We start from the raw sequence: 15,653 nt of genomic DNA, 5'->3' as shown, positions 1-15,653 counted from the left end.
AGAGCCCGACATGGGGCTTGAACTCACTAACTGTGAGATCATGACCTGAGCCGAAGTTGGATGCCCAACTGACTGAGCCACTCAGGTGTCCCATGTTTTGCCAACATCTGAGGGAACGGTTGATTCTGGCCATAAACCATTGACTAGGGAGCCTTAGATAGTCACTAGCAGGAGTAAGGTTGGGTTACAAGTCTCTGTGTTCAGGATGGTTGTTCAGTGATTGAGGCATGATTTTTGTAGGGTAGAGATCTTGCGAATGCTGAAAGAAATATAGACCCTCTGGATATTTTTCTATTTTTTACTACTCATAAAATTTATTTTTCATTCTCTTTCTAAATTTTTTTCAACGGAGGAAATTTATTTTGGTAAATGTTAAATGCCTTGATATAGCTTGTTCACACATGGAGATAGCAGTACAATTCAGGAACCTCTTTCTTTTTGCATTCCAAAATCATATAATTGTAATTTTGAGACAAAATTAAGGGTGAGGTATGGAATTACCATTAATAACATATATTTTATCACATCCTTAGTTTGTTGTTCAAAATGTCAGCTTTTAACTAACTCCTTGTTTAAACAAAGTGAGATACTGAAACAAGTAGCAAATTATGCCTATCATGCTGACTACAGCTGGTGACATTCTGTTGCAGACGTTGTGGGGGCAATGGCATGCTTTTGTGAATAAATTGAATTTAAAACAGTTTTTCAGAGCTATTTTTCATATATTTTTCTTCTTTGTCTATACCTATATGATGTGTAGCATCTCAGGGTGGTGGTAGTACAAGTAATAAAACTTGGTGTGTCTCCTCTTACCTCTCCATGACATACCCATGAAGAGATTTAAAAAGAAAACCAAAAAAAACTGATAAAATTTCTGTTAATTAAGAAGCTAACAATTGGTTGTTGGCCAAGTCCAGGGAGATGGATTGAAAAACATAGCCTTGAACATCATGCTCCTTATTCTACTTTCTGAACCAGCATAGGGCAAACTGTCAAAAAGGAGTGGGACACATACTGCTTTTGGGTAGCGCCCATGCCCGCTGGAGCTGGAAACAGGCAGCCGTCTCATGGTGGTAATTGTCATTTGACCCTGAGAGAGCTGGAGTTCTCTGTCCCCCAACTAGCCTACATCAGTACCTGTATTGCCAGAATTTTCCAGCAACGAAGCACCCCAAATACAGTATGGCATGAAGCAGAGAAGGTAGGAGGCAGCAAGTTGAGTCGTAGGATTCACAGACTCCCATGGCAAGGTGTAGTGAGTGTAGAGTAGAGGGAACAGGATGTGCTAGGCAAGTGTGGGTCCAGCGAACAACTTATTCTGACAGCCCTTCCCCAGGTGATCCAGCCTCAGAGCAGCCAACACAACCAGAGGAGTGTTTGCTGGGAACCCAGGTTTTGAAATTGGGCTCGGTTGCATCAGTCGGCCTTTTGACGCTCGGGAGGCTGAAAAACCCAACTAGCTTTTTGGTTGTCAGATGCCAGGCCTAGTGCATCTCTTCCAATCTTTAAAAAAAAAAAAAAAAAAAAAACAAAAACAAGCGGGGAGGTGTACCTTATGAAAAGATAGGGCAAGACAAAGAAAACACTGCTCTGAAGATTTAGAAGCAACACATAGTTCTAAAAATGATTTTTTGTAACAAGCAGATGAACACTCCTGAGGGAGAGCCAGAAGGATATTACCTCTATGGTGAGAACAAGTTGAAACAAGGCAAAAATTATCAAAGCCAGCTGAAATAAGAAGATAAGCCAAAAATGAAGAAAGTAAAAGAGCACAATTGATGCAACAGTTTTGATTAATTCACTCGTGAAATAGTCATTCGTGAAATATTATTGAACCTACTATGTGCCTGCTATTCTAGGCACTTACGCACTAGTGAATAAACCATACAAGGCAATTATGAAAGATCCAACCTAAAAGTTACAAGGTTTCTGGGGAAAAAATATTAGGAAAATAGGTTTAGAAACAACATTTAAGGTTGCTAGAAGAAAATTTTTCTAAGTTCATTGATTTCCAGGTAATACTAGCTCAAAACCTCCCCCTCCCCCTCCCCCCCGATACTGTCTTCTGGACATACTTTGGTTAATTTAAAATTTTTATTCCAAAGAAAAGAAGTCCTAACAGGATCTAGGCAGAAACAAAGTTATCTATGTTAAAAATCAAATTGGCTCCTGACTTTATTTTCTTCTTCTTGTAAGAAGAAAGTGTATGGAGAAGAAGTACATGGATTTTGTTAGAGACTTTTTACTCCTATGTGCTGGAAAGTTGCTTTAATAAATGTACAAACGTACAATGTCTGTGATGTGCATGGCACTTTGCAGGGCTTTGCAGTGCATAAGATTTTATAGGGACCCCGAAGATGGTGGAGAACGTAAGGTCGCCTTCCCAGGAATTCTGTGCCTGCCAAGTTGCCATTCGTGTGTGAGAGAACTTGGACATATGTCATGACTTTCCTCAGAAAGCTACTCAAAGATGCACACTGAGCAGAATCTTCATGCAAATTGAGCTCTAAACAAGTGTGAAAACCACAGTAGAAAAGGACCGGAGGTAAAGGTTGAAGCTAATAAAATATGTAAAGAAATACAGATTACATATAATAGCTCATGTGTGTATAATTACAAATTAAATACAACAGCCAAAATCTATTCTCAAAAATAAATTTAACAAAATGGTAAAAGAAGAACCAGGGTCTATAATCCCAGATTAATTTAAAACAGTTTCAGGTCACAACAATCTAAATTGGTTCTGATATAAGAATCAACAGATCAATAGTATAGACTAGACTAGAAAGCTCTGAAAGAAAATCTAGAGCATATATGTAAGAATGCTAGGAAACAACAAAGAACTAAAAATTCATGGTAAAGAGTATTGGGAAAATTGATTCAGTATTTAGAATTCTGTTGAATATAGATTCCCTCACTATGTTAAATTACAGGTGGATTAAATAAATTATAGGTGGATAAAGACTTAAGGAAAGAAATTAAATCATTAGAATATTGAGACATAACTGTGGATGAATATTAACCATATTCAGGCTGAGTAAGGACTTTGAACACAAAAGTAGTGGACATAAAGGCATATATCAATAAATGTGACTGTAATAATAAGTTATATTCAACAACAACCAAGCCCTAAATAATTCAATGATCACGTTAGTCTAGGGAAAATATTTGTAACAAAATTTGGCAACAGGTTCTCATCCATGAATCAACAAGAAAAATAGTAACTTTAGTAGACCTTTTTTCACTTACCAGTTGATAGAAGGAAACTTCTGACCTCACTGATGTCTAAAGACTTTTTTCAATGATTGTATTTACTGTGTATTTACTGTTAGCTGTGGTCATAGGATGGGTATTCTTATATACTGCTGAAATGATCTGTGAAATGATATATTTTGGATATCAGTTTTGGCAGTATCAGGAGCCTTTAATGTTCATACCATTTGACCCAGTTATATCACCCGCCGAATTTACTCTATGAAAAATAAAGAAGCAGATGTTAAAGTATGTTCATTGACCAAACAGTTAAATAACGATACATTAAAAATGATGGTTTTAAAAATTATTCAATGACAGGTTAAAATGTACCTCATGCAATATCAAGTGAAATAAAAGCAACATGTAACACCATATACAATATTACAATTCCAATTTGAGAAAACTTTACTGGAAGAATACAAACCAAAATACTAGCAAGGGTTTTATGCCTTTTATATTTTAGGTTTTCTGTAATGAGTTTACATTATTTTTATAAGCAGTTTGAATAAAAGTGAAATGTTAAATTTCTTTCCAGCACCTTCTGCTCTTAAGTGCATGTAAGTTTCCACCAGACATCGAAGTGATTTTATATAGAAAGCTTCATCTCTTTGGCTTCATTCTTTAAGTAAATATATAAACTGTATTGAGTGAGTGAGTGAGTGAGAGGGAGGAAGAGAGAGAGAGTTGAGAGGATTTCCATGATATTGGTGAAAGAGTAACTTTTGTACAGTGAATTCTATTTATGAGATGCCAGAAATTAATGCATTTCTTTCTTCAAGGTGATGTAAATAAGTTCGTTGTCAATTTAAATTTGTAGTCCTATCATGATTTGAACTAAGTGAGACCTTTTATAAAATCAGACAAAGGTAATACTTAGGATGCAGCAAAAGGATGCCTGTGGGTCTCCATTTAGAGTGCAGTATAGGATGAAGCATGACCTGGAAGAACTCTGCCCTGCAATGCGAGCATTTTGACTCTCCCTGAATGCGTGTATAGTGCTACCTCTTTCTTTGTGCCGGGAGCAGTTTCCCAATAGGGCGTGTTCTTTCCCTTATACCTTGTACCTTGTTGGTTATTGCCTGCTAGTGCATGCATTTGTAAAGACTTTGTTTTGATGCAGTGACAATCTTTTATTAAAAGATTTGCTCCTACAGATCTGAAAGTATAGCCACTTAGAGTACAAAAGAGCAGACCTGAGTCATTCAGAAGACCTTTCTTTATAACATATTGGCTTTGAAGAATGTATATATTATTTTGCCAAAAGCTTTTTTATTCCTTTTTTAGACCAGAATAAGACATGAGTTATTTAACCTCGTGGTACTTAGCTCTGAGCATTTTCATTTCCTTTCCAGCCTTCATTTTCTTCTCCAACCAAAAAAGACACACAAAAATTTTTTTGCAATGTTTCCGTTTAAAGTGGGGTTTTGCTCACAACCCACTTGTGTTCAGGAGAAGGAAATAAAGGCAAGAGTGGGGGTAGTGATTGGTATTTGGCAGCAGATGTTTGTCTCTCTTTGGGTTTGAAATGACTATCCATAGAGAAGAACTGGGGAACTAGGCTTGTTAGGAAAAGTAAAGTGAAGGGCGGAGACTTAGAAGGGGAACTCTGTTACCCGCAACTACCAAGTATTGTAGAAGCCTTTTCTTTGCTATAGAAGCCTAATTAAAATGTGCCCCTGAGTTTCAGAAGGAACTACAGATGATGGTAAATATTATATCATATCAGTCATCCTGGCACTTTTTTTTAGCGTCCAGACATTAACACTTATGGTTTATTCATGGTCAATTGCCATCTCTGCTCTCGGTTCCCTTCTCTCTCCCTTTATTTTTCCCTTCTCTGACAATGTCTGCAGGGTGCTTAGAAAGAGAGTTTTGGAACCAGGAAATGAGGGGCTGGGAAAGAAGAGGATTTTTTTTTTTACTCTCTGGTTTCTTGCCCTCAGTCTCCAAATATACCCCGACACCAATGGGATTCCCAGTTTCAAAAACACTGAGGAATGACTTTCTGCCTCTTTTTTCCTTTGCAGGAAACACATGAAATTGTGGCAATCAAGAAATTCAAGGACAGTGAAGGTATACGTGTGTGTGTGTGTGTGTGTGTGTGTGTGTGTGTATCTGTCTTTTTGTTGTTTAGTCCTTGTGAACAGAATGTAGAAGAGATGGGATCTAGCTGATTAGCCTTTGTTCCTGAAATTTTAACATCTGCATCTCAGAAAGTGAATATAGCATATTTATTATCATGCTTTGCTTTGAAACATCTAGCTCTTTCTGTGTAAATCAAATCTCATGATATTAGAAAATTTATGTATTTTAAGGTACAGTCAGCACTGGAAATCTTGCTTCAAATGCTAGGTAGAAGGCATGCTATTTATAAATATTATTAAAATGAGAAAACTGATTTGAAATAAATATTTTTGTGAGTTCACATAAGTAGGAAGGGCTGTGTGAAGGGCTTTGGTATTGATTACTATGATCTTCAGTTCTTAGTTAGAAATACAAGGATAAGTAGTATGTAAATGGTATCAAGAAAGTGATTTTGTATTTAAAATGACTCATTGGAAGAATAAAAGCTTTTCAAGAAGAAATACCGTAGTTGGGGTCCTTGGTCACATGTCCAGACCATTTCAGATGGAGTACTAAAATTACCCTATGCTGGGGCACCTGGGTGGCTCAGTTGTTTAAGCGTCTGACTCTTGATTTTGGCTCAGGTCATGATCTCACAGTTTGTGGGATCAAGCCTTGTGCTGGGGCTCTGCGCTGACATCACAGAGCCTGCTTGGGATTCTCTCTCACCCGCTCTCTCTGGCCCTCCCCAGCTTGCATGGACATGCACGTGAGCTCTCTCTCTCAGAATACATACGTAAACTTTAAAAAAGAAAGAAATGTTAAAAAAGTTACCCTATGCTGGGCAAGAAAATTTTAAATAAAGCACTTAAAAAAAAATGTACAAAATATAAATAAATAAAACATTTCAGTAGTTGATTAGGTTTTAAATCTAGATTATTGGCCATCTAAGGATAGCCTAGTAGAAAAACTTACCACGAAGACATGCATGGCCTTTGAGAAGCTCTAGGCAGCATTTTGCCAATTTTCTTCCTACAGAGATCCACAGAAATATTTTTTTTTACATCCTAATCCAGTATCCACATACATAATGTCCTATATATAACTGAAGTAAAAGTGTCATAAAACTATTTTACTAATGGGAGGTTCTTCATTTTTTGTTGTTTCCTGCTCATATAAATTCACATAAATGCCTATTTGTGGCATCAGATAACATCGATTTTACCACTGAATCATAACCTGCCTTGTGGAAAATAGTGCCCCAGGGTAAGAGGCACTAGCATAGCATTAACTTTCGTATCAAATTGGAAGTATGACAATGGCAGTCATAGCCTACCTTTATCAGCACACATTGACTACACACTGTAAGCCTCTATATTTGTGAACAGTTTCATCACCCATACTTTAGACACTTAGCGAACATTAAATAACAAAAAGGGCTCACTAACAAGGTCCTGGGGTAGATTCAGTAGTATTTGATATATCCCAACTCTGATGTGCTGGTTATGTGGAGCATACGCATATCATCTGGGAAACCTTAGCAGCCGTTGTCTTGCCAGCCTTAAAGAGAATGCAATAAAAAAAGCTTTTAGCTTGTTCTAAAGTGGGGGGGGGGGGGGGGACCTGCTTCAAAGGATATACCTGTAGTCTGACAGGAAGCAATAGCCCCAGGCCAGTCCACTCTGAGACCATTGGAAATGAGCTCTTTGAGCAGTGGCTTTGGGCTAACCACAGGTGTCCAAGAGACAAATGGTGATCTACTAAAAAGAGTGGTTGCAACAGTAGATCAAAGCATAACCTTTGCCTTCATGTAAAGACTTCTGGCTGTGCATTCATCTTGTAAGGCACGTCGTCAAGCATCAGTTAACCACCAAAAATAATAATTGTCATGAAGTTTTTGAAAAGCAGTACAAACTAGGCCACGTATGCCATTGCTTTAAAGAAAAAAAAAACCTGCCATATTCTTCACAATCTCTGTTCTGTTCATACCATTTCTTAGCTTCAGTTAAACAATGTGTTTGTACCTGTTGTGATGATACCTTCAGAGTGGTAATCAATAACATCTGTTTAAATGTATTGAGCCCTGAGACAGGTGCTATGAAAGCCCTGAAGAATAAATCAGGGTGATTTCAAGAAGCTTAGTAGAATTAAGACCTGTAAGTAAATAGCAGTAAAACAGAGTAGAAAGCAGTCAGTGCCTGAATGAATTTGTTTAATTTTGAGGCAAGAGACATTGTTTCTAGCTGTGGTATCCTGGGAATGTATGAATAGTGTAGACATTATAGGAAACATTTGATCAGCCCTTATTTCTGTGCACTGACAAAGCATGAATCCCCTCTACCCTCCTCTCTGCCAGACCATTATCAGTTACCATACCTTACAGGCATTGCAGCCTTGTCACCCATCCGCCTTGCAGATGGACACCTTTGTAGGTACGCCCATATATACTTCTGGATACTTCCTAAACATTACTGTGATAGAATCTAAAGACATGCAATTATTCATAACTTTTTAGTTCCAGTTCTATTCTAGGCACACTTTTCAACTGTTTCTAGCTCTCCCTGGGAGATATCATACTCTCTGTTCTGTCTTAACTCTTTCCCTCCTGCCTGAGTAGAATCTTTTTTTTTTTTTTTTTTTTTTTGTTAACATGGAAGCAAGAGCTTTTTTAAATAGTTGTTTGTTTGTTTGTTTGTTTGTTTTGAGAGAGAGCAAGAAGGCAAACCGGAAGAACAGAGAGAAGGAGAGAGAAATCCCAAGCAGGCTCTGTGCTGCTGTCAGCACAGAGCCCAAGGCAGGACTTGAACTTAGAAACTATGCAATCTTGACTGAGCTGAAACCAAGAGTTGACGCGTAACTGACTAAGGCACCCAGGCACCCCACTACCTGAGTAGAATCTTGCTTAATGGAATGTGTGTGGTGAACAATCCTTTTGGAATGTGAAGTGTATATAGATAGTTTAGCACAGATGAGAATGTCCATTCAACCCCTATGTAAACCACTTAATTCTGAACCATTCTATCACCTTAAATTTCAATCAGGAAAATTCTAATAAAAAGTAGAGTTTCATCAGAATATCCTTAATGTCATATAGCTCTCATTAATCTCTTTTATTAGTTTCTCTGAAAATATTCTGTTGATATTATATGACCCTTCTAAACCCAGTGTTTAAAAATTTTTGTGAAGGTCATGACATAATCCTGTAAAAACATTGTTACACTGAAATAGGATCTGAACTTGGTCTGATTTGCACTCAAGCTAATCCAGTATTCTCGTACTGATGATATGAAGGGATATTTTATGAGTATATATTACCTTCTGTTAGCTTTAAAAGATTATGATCATGTCCTATTTTCTTGTTAAATTTGTAAATATTTCAACACATTTTTATAAAATGTTTTTGAAACTACGTAAGGTAGGACCAGTATTTTGTTCAAGCTGTCCTTGTTATCCCAGGATAATAGATCACTACCTAAAATGGGAACTAACCTTAAATAGTAAATAAAAGGTTAGATTGGGACTTTTAAGTTGAGAAAATGGAACAAAAATTATGAAAATATGTTTACTTCATTTTATAGTTAACACAATTTAGATTATAATAGCTATTTCTTAGAAAAAAGAATCCAGTGTTAACTTTTTTGAGGGAGGGGTAATTTTTGCAGTAAAATTATAGGCTAGGACAATGAATGACTTTCATAATGATAAAAAGAGGCTTATTAAAAAATATACAAAAAACTTTGTCAGTTTTATCTTTATTTTTGTATGTCCCTGTCTTTCTGACTACATCCTTGTCAGTATTTTGCTCTCTAGTTGTTAGCTATTAGAACTCTAACAATCATTTATCCATATCTTTTGTCTATGATTCTCCTACATACTGGGTAGGGATTAAAACCTCATGTTAAAAATGAGTACTGTGTGAGTGATGACACTTTTATCTGAGATCACTTCATTAGTTAATAGTTTTTTGTTTTTATTGACTTTTGCTGCTTTTAAAAAATATTTTTAAAAAATGTTTGTATTTTTGAGAGAGAGACAGACAGAGAGACAGAGAGACAGAGGGAGTGGGGGAGGGGCAGAGAGAGAGAGGGAGACACAGAATCCGAAGCAGTCTCCAGGCTCTGAGCTGTCAGCACAGAGCCTGATGCGGGGCTTGAACTCATGAACCGTGCGATCATGACCTGAGCCGAAGTTGGACGCTTAACCAACTGAGCCACCCAGGCGCCCTGACTTTTGCTTCTTTATACATCATTATAAATGCAGAGTTTCAGATAATGAATTCTTAATGATACCCTGAGTGATATAGTATTATGAGTTTGTCTATTAATGTAAGTTCTCACAGAGAAACATTAACTATAAACACCTAACCAACCAGAAGTCTTCAAAGGATTAGTTCTATTCAGTATTTGGGTTTTCTGAGAAGAGAAAAATGACCCCAGACTAAAAAGGTACTAGAGATTATTTAGTTAAAAGATACATCTTGGACTATGTATAATGATAGATTTAGCCTAATTCATCTCCCCTTCCTATAACTACAATTCTCTACAATGAGATTAGATGTCCGAATGATAATCTTCTGTCACTGTTGGACCAGCATTCTCATGCGCACACGTGTACAAATGTCTGTCATCCTCAATTTATTAAATAATCCAAGAGCAGTGATTTAGAAAAGATAGATTTGAGTGAACAAGAGTTAAAAATGTTGTCTGCTCATCCTTTACTTGAGGAGGTCCTGTGATCTAGGATTTATCTTTTATTTAAAAAAATTTTTTTAATGTTTATTCATTTTTGAAAGACAGAGACAGAGCACAAGCAGGGGTAGGGCATAGAGAGAGGGGGACACAGAATCTGACACAGGCTCCAGGCTCCAAGCTGTCAGCACAGAGCCTGATGCGGGGCTCGAACCCATAAACCACGAGATCATGACCTGAGCCAAAGTCGGACACTCAACTGACTGAGCCACCCAGGCGCCCCTAGGATTTATTTTTGACGTATATTTGCATCTTCTGGTGTGACAACATCTTTTGCTTCTTAGGACTTTCAGTCTTTTCCTAAAAGTACGGGTGATGGGGTGAGGAGGGATCCTCCCTACTTGTTACATGGCAAGGAGGCTGATTCTCAGGGAGCTGTATAGCAGTCCACAGTTAAGATGGAATTTAGGTTGTATCTCTGCTTTTATATCAAATTAAAAGGCTTGCATTTCATATCCTGCTGTTTATCTTTTCTGTAAATAAATACTTTTTTCTCTTGGAATGGACATATTCTTTCTATTTTTATTTAAAAAAATTTTTTTTAACGTTTATTTATTTTTGAGACAGAGACAGAGCATGAACGGGGGAGGGTCAGAGAGAGAGGGAGACACAGAATCCGAAACAGGCTCCAGGCTCTGAGCAGTCAGCACAGAGCCTGACGCGGGGCTTGAACTCACGAACCGTGAGATCATGACCTGAGCCGAAGTCGGACGCTTAACCGACTGAGCCACCCAGGTGCCCCGGACATATTCTGTTTAAACATGAGAGAATGTGTAATTGGTCATCCATTCTTTCCTCCAATTTATTTCATCCTTATTTCTACTCAGACATTAGAAAGCTCTATCCTGATTTCTGGATTGAGGGAATTCTGGTCACATTTTTGCATAATGGTATAAAACAAGAGCTCATAGTCTTTGCTCCTTAAATTCAAGAACTTGATTTCTCTGTAGGAGAGGCCTTGAAACAAATTTTCCCACCTTTGGTTAAACAGAATTCAATTAACTAAGCTTGAACATTCTGGCTAGTCATGATTTCACCAGACTTTCTTTTAATGTCCAAAATGGATCTCTTCAAGCTTCAGGGGTTCTTCTAGGATTTGATGAACATTTGCACCCTTCATAATGTAATACATTTCCATTGTGCTCTACCCAGTCTCTGCTGAATTCATCTTTTTTAGTATATATGATAGCGGCACCACCATTCAAACCCCCTTGGCCGTGTTAATCGCCCTCTTGTTGGTATTCCTTCTTCAGTCAGGGCAACCCTTATGGTATCCTGATGATTTTGTACAAGGATGGGTTGGCTTTTTTTCCCCCTCCCATTGTACCTGTTTAAAGGTCCATTTTGGGGGGCCTCTTTGTCTATACAAGAATGTCAGGTTTATGATTTCATAAAGTAGGTTACAGCTATTTCTGGGTTTCTTTTCCAAGCCCACAGTTCTTTAAAAATAGAGTTACAATAGAGTTTCTGTTCATCTTTAGGTTTTTCTCTTTTTATTACTTACTTTGCATTACTTTTGCTCCTGTGACTTTTTTTTCTTAAAAATTGTTTTTCTTTTAACTTTAGTGAATCTCCCTTCTTTTTTTTTTTTTTTTTTTTTTTTTTGTGAATCTCCCCTCTTGATTCTTAGTGTGTTAACTTGCCTAACTGGCAAGCTAAAAGCGGGTTAGTTCTTTGTTTTTTTTTCTTACTTAACGTCCTTCTTCTACCCTGCCATTTAATCATCAGTCAAAAAAATGTATGTAACATTGTCAGACTTGCTGCCTGTACTAAGGTAAACACCCTCAGTGGAAACTGACGACCAAGCCCATTAGCATGCACATAAGCAGGACTTGCTCGGATGCACCAGGTCTTAGAGCTGCAAGGACCTTCGAATCCTCTAGTAGAAGCCCAATTTCTGTTTATAGCCAAGGAACCCACGGTCCAAAGCTGTACAGTTAGTATGTGATTAACTGGGAAAGATGCAGGCCTCAGGATCTTTGAGTTTTTCTTCCATCCATACCATGCTGCTTTGCCACTCAGCTCAGCAGTAGCAGAGTGTAGACCCGGACCTGGGTGTTCGACTGACTCTCTAAAGCTTGCTCACTACCATCCACCGTGTTGCCTGTGTCCCTTTGTTCCACTTAGTGTGGCATTCCCTTCCCTCACCCCGAGGAAGCTATTCTTTATAGACTTGGGTTCTTCATTTGTAAACTGGAGGAGCCTTGCCTATGTAAAGAATCCACAGGATTATCTCAACTGGAAGGCAGGGATTTTTGTGCTCACTTGAGTAGGCTGTGCCAGCACCTTTAAAAAATTGCCTCACTAAAGAGCTTGGCTACTTTCTGAACCTCTGAGGTGAGAAGCATGTGTAAGTGGAAAGTATATTCCTTTTCTTCATCATCCGATCGTTTAGTGCTGCAATTTCATCAAAGTACAGGGTAAGCCAGGAACCTTAAAAGTACTTAGAGAAACAAAAATGATAGGATATACCAAGTAATGAAGAGTGTGCATTTTACTTGCACTTAGGGAATTAATAATTCCGCTTCCTGCCTGTTCCCATTCATTACATTCTTAGTGCTGAAGTGCTTACCTCAACTTTGGATATCTATGACAGGCATAAATTAGAGTAAAGCCTTCATTTCCTAAAAAAAGATAGGCAGCTCAAATGAGGTGGTTTTGGCCCCACATGCTAAGTGGTTTTGTGAATTTCTTTTTCAAGATTAATTTCTCTTTTCTCTCTAGCCATTTTTACGTAGAGTCAGTATAGATTTGAATGATGTCTATATAACAAAGCATCAAAATTCGGTGAGGTTTAGGCTCGTAATCAATGAGATTTTAATGGAAAGAAATCATTGGTTATTAGATTTGGAAAAAGCCATGGGATTTTTTAGGGCGTGTGTGGACGGGGAGTGTGCCCATTTATTTTGTTATTTTATGAATGAAAAGTTAAGTGGCTTGCCCAACATCATATGTCACAGTGTTGGTTATTTAATGGGATCCAAACTCTAGGTCTCCCAAATCCTACTCCAGTGTTCCTTCTTCTAAAACCATTCTACTTCAGCCATTCTGAGGTAGCTTTATCTGTTAGCAAAGTAAAATCGCCACAAGTTGCTAATAATTCAAAGCTCTCTTTTTTCAGTTGCTTTTCGAGTGCCAGGAATTCACCAAGCAGTTGACTAGAAAAGATACACCAGCTGTATTTACTTTTGACCTGGTTGCAACATTTTTTTGTACCCAGCTCCAGTATAGCTTACGGATGTTATTAATGAATGGTTAAATATATATGTGTTCGTGACCCTTTTTAGTACTTTAAGTTTTCTGGAGCCCCATTTTTTATAATCACATATTGTAGAAGACAACCAGGCATAGTGGTATATAGGGAAAAAGAAATTTGGTTTGTCTTACTGCCCGAAAAGCTGCCCTCTCAACGTTCCAGAGAGAAGATTGAAAGTACCGTACTCAAAACTGAGAGGGAAAGTGCCTCTTGTTTGCCATCACATCGCTGCTTCCCACGTCTTAAGTGAATGAGGGCTAGCCACATAGGAGTGAAGATTTCCTCGTGACATCAGTGGACGTGTTTGTGTCAGAAGTATTTATTGATCCCTTCTTTGTGCCGGGCGCAGTCCTAGGTGGTTGAGTGTGTATTGTTGAACAGCAGAACTTAGGCCTCTCCTCCTAGAGCTCTTGGTTTAACAGAAAGAATAGCAGCTCTTGGTCTGCAAAAGAATAGGTTCAGTGTGGTAAGGAATAATAGGGGTGGAAGCCTGCTTTGGTTTAGTGATCTGGGCGATGCTTGTGAGGAGTGCTGTTCAAACTGAATCCTGAAGAAGAGCCAGCCCTGTAAGGAGTCTGGGTTGTAGAATGAGAGTTCCAAGCAGAGGGAACAAGTTAAAAGGCCCTAAGGTTGAAATAACTAAGTTGGGGCTATTTGGAGAACTGAAAGACTAATGTGGGGTGGGGGGGGAGGTGGGAAGGATATGAAATGGGGAATGGAAAAGCAGACAGGAACCAGGTTGTGAGTAATCACTATATTTGTATTGGATTATCTCCTTGTTAGAAGATCATTTGCTTTGTATCGAGACCTTTGTGGCATTCTGTGTCTTAGAGATAGGTGAACTTTGGTTTGATTATCTCAGTCTCAAAAGTAACCCAGATGGGGTAGCCTTCCTCATAAGACTAAAGGCTGTTAGTGTTTTAGTAATTCTAAAAGTCACCAAATACCACTTATCTGGCTCAGCCCCATTTTGCAGAACAGCTGGACCTCTGTCCCACCACATTCCTGTAAGCCACTTTGGGAGGTCCCCTGCTCACATTCCCCCTACTGCCAGGTGACCCCCGTGGTGTCATACTCTTTTCCCCTCATGGGGGCCCTGTGAGTCCCTAGTTCCCAGTCGCCCCCCCTCCTGATGTTGGCTGGGCTGGCTCACTGCTTATGCCACTGTCAACCTATCCTACTGCTACTTCTTGCTTTCTGATAGTATCTTTCTGTGTCCTTTCCTAATCTGTGCTCCAGGGCTCCCCAACAGTTGTGTTTGTGTGTGTGTGTGTGTGTGTGTGTGTGAAGTAGGGAGAATATTTCACTTGTGTAACCAGTTCACAAAGGAGTGTTGACTTTCTGTTCCCTGTTTATTACAGATACTCTCATGCTACAAAGCCCTTGCGTTTATTACAGTCTCTTGATTCTTTAAACTCCGTTTGAATGGGGGCTGGGAGATAGGCTGGGATAGAAAATAATCTGAGAAGTACTCCTGGCACCTAATTTAGAATCTTCTCTCCCCATTTAGCCCCATCAGCCTTTTCCCTCTTGTGTACCTTGCTTTAGGAGGCATTTCTTCTTAGAAGGCATTTTAATCTTTCTCATCCTCATCCCCAAACTCTCATTTTCTTCTTCCCTGAACCTGAAGGAGGTTGGATATACCTGAACCTGAGGGTCATAAAACTTGGATTCTCAAGCTAGGATTTTGACTCTGACCCCAAATGTTGGAGACAAATGTGTTTTAGAATTCACAACTTCCGGGTTTTGGAATGGAAATATGGCATGCTACTTTAGCACCCTGTAATAAGATGCTGTTTCTTTTATTATTAATGTTTATTCATTTTTTGAGAGAGAGACAGAATATTAGTGGGGGGAGGGGCAGAGAGAGAGGGAGACACAGAATCTGAAGCAGGCTCCAGGCTCTGAGATGTCAGCACAGAGCCTGACGTGGGGCTTGAACTCACGAACCATGAAATCATGACCTGAGCTGAAGTTGGACGCTTAACTGACTGAGCCACCCAGGCGCCCCAGTAAGACACTATTTCTGAAGCAAGCACCTGAATGTTCTTACTAAGTGGGATAAACAAAGACTAGGTGTTCTCATGTCAGTTTAGGTTTTACCTCTAAAGAGATTTGCCATACACTTGGAGAAAGTGTTCAGTTTTTAGATGGATTTTTGAAATTGCAGATAAAAGAATTATGAACCTGTATTCTTGTGTGTGTGTGTGTGTGTGTGTGTGTGTGTGTGTACGCATTCATATATGTATATATGTAAACATGGTAGTTGGCATTTCCAGGCTACATCTAAAGGTATCATAAAAACTCACTAAAAAAGAAAAGTATTACCT

At 38.6% G+C, this 15,653-nt stretch overlaps 1 protein-coding gene across 6 annotated transcripts in view; it reads left to right on the top strand.

The window, feature by feature from the left end:
• Positions 1-15,653, top strand: part of CDKL5 (cyclin dependent kinase like 5) — a 211,637-nt gene that overhangs the window by 116,738 nt on the left and 79,246 nt on the right. For all 6 annotated transcript variants that reach the window (XM_081793077.1, XM_081793074.1, XM_081793076.1 and 3 more), the window contains exon 4: positions 5,283-5,328. In XM_081793077.1, the coding sequence (XP_081649203.1) occupies positions 5,283-5,328 (46 nt within the window). The remainder of the gene's footprint in view (positions 1-5,282; positions 5,329-15,653) is intronic.

Source organism: Panthera onca, chromosome X, assembly GCF_046562875.1.
Source record: "Panthera onca isolate mPanOnc1 chromosome X, mPanOnc1 haplotype 2, whole genome shotgun sequence".
NCBI lineage: Eukaryota > Metazoa > Chordata > Mammalia > Carnivora > Felidae > Panthera > Panthera onca.
The sequence above is the reverse complement of the archived record's forward strand: the minus strand, read 5'-3'. Positions and strand labels throughout refer to the sequence as shown.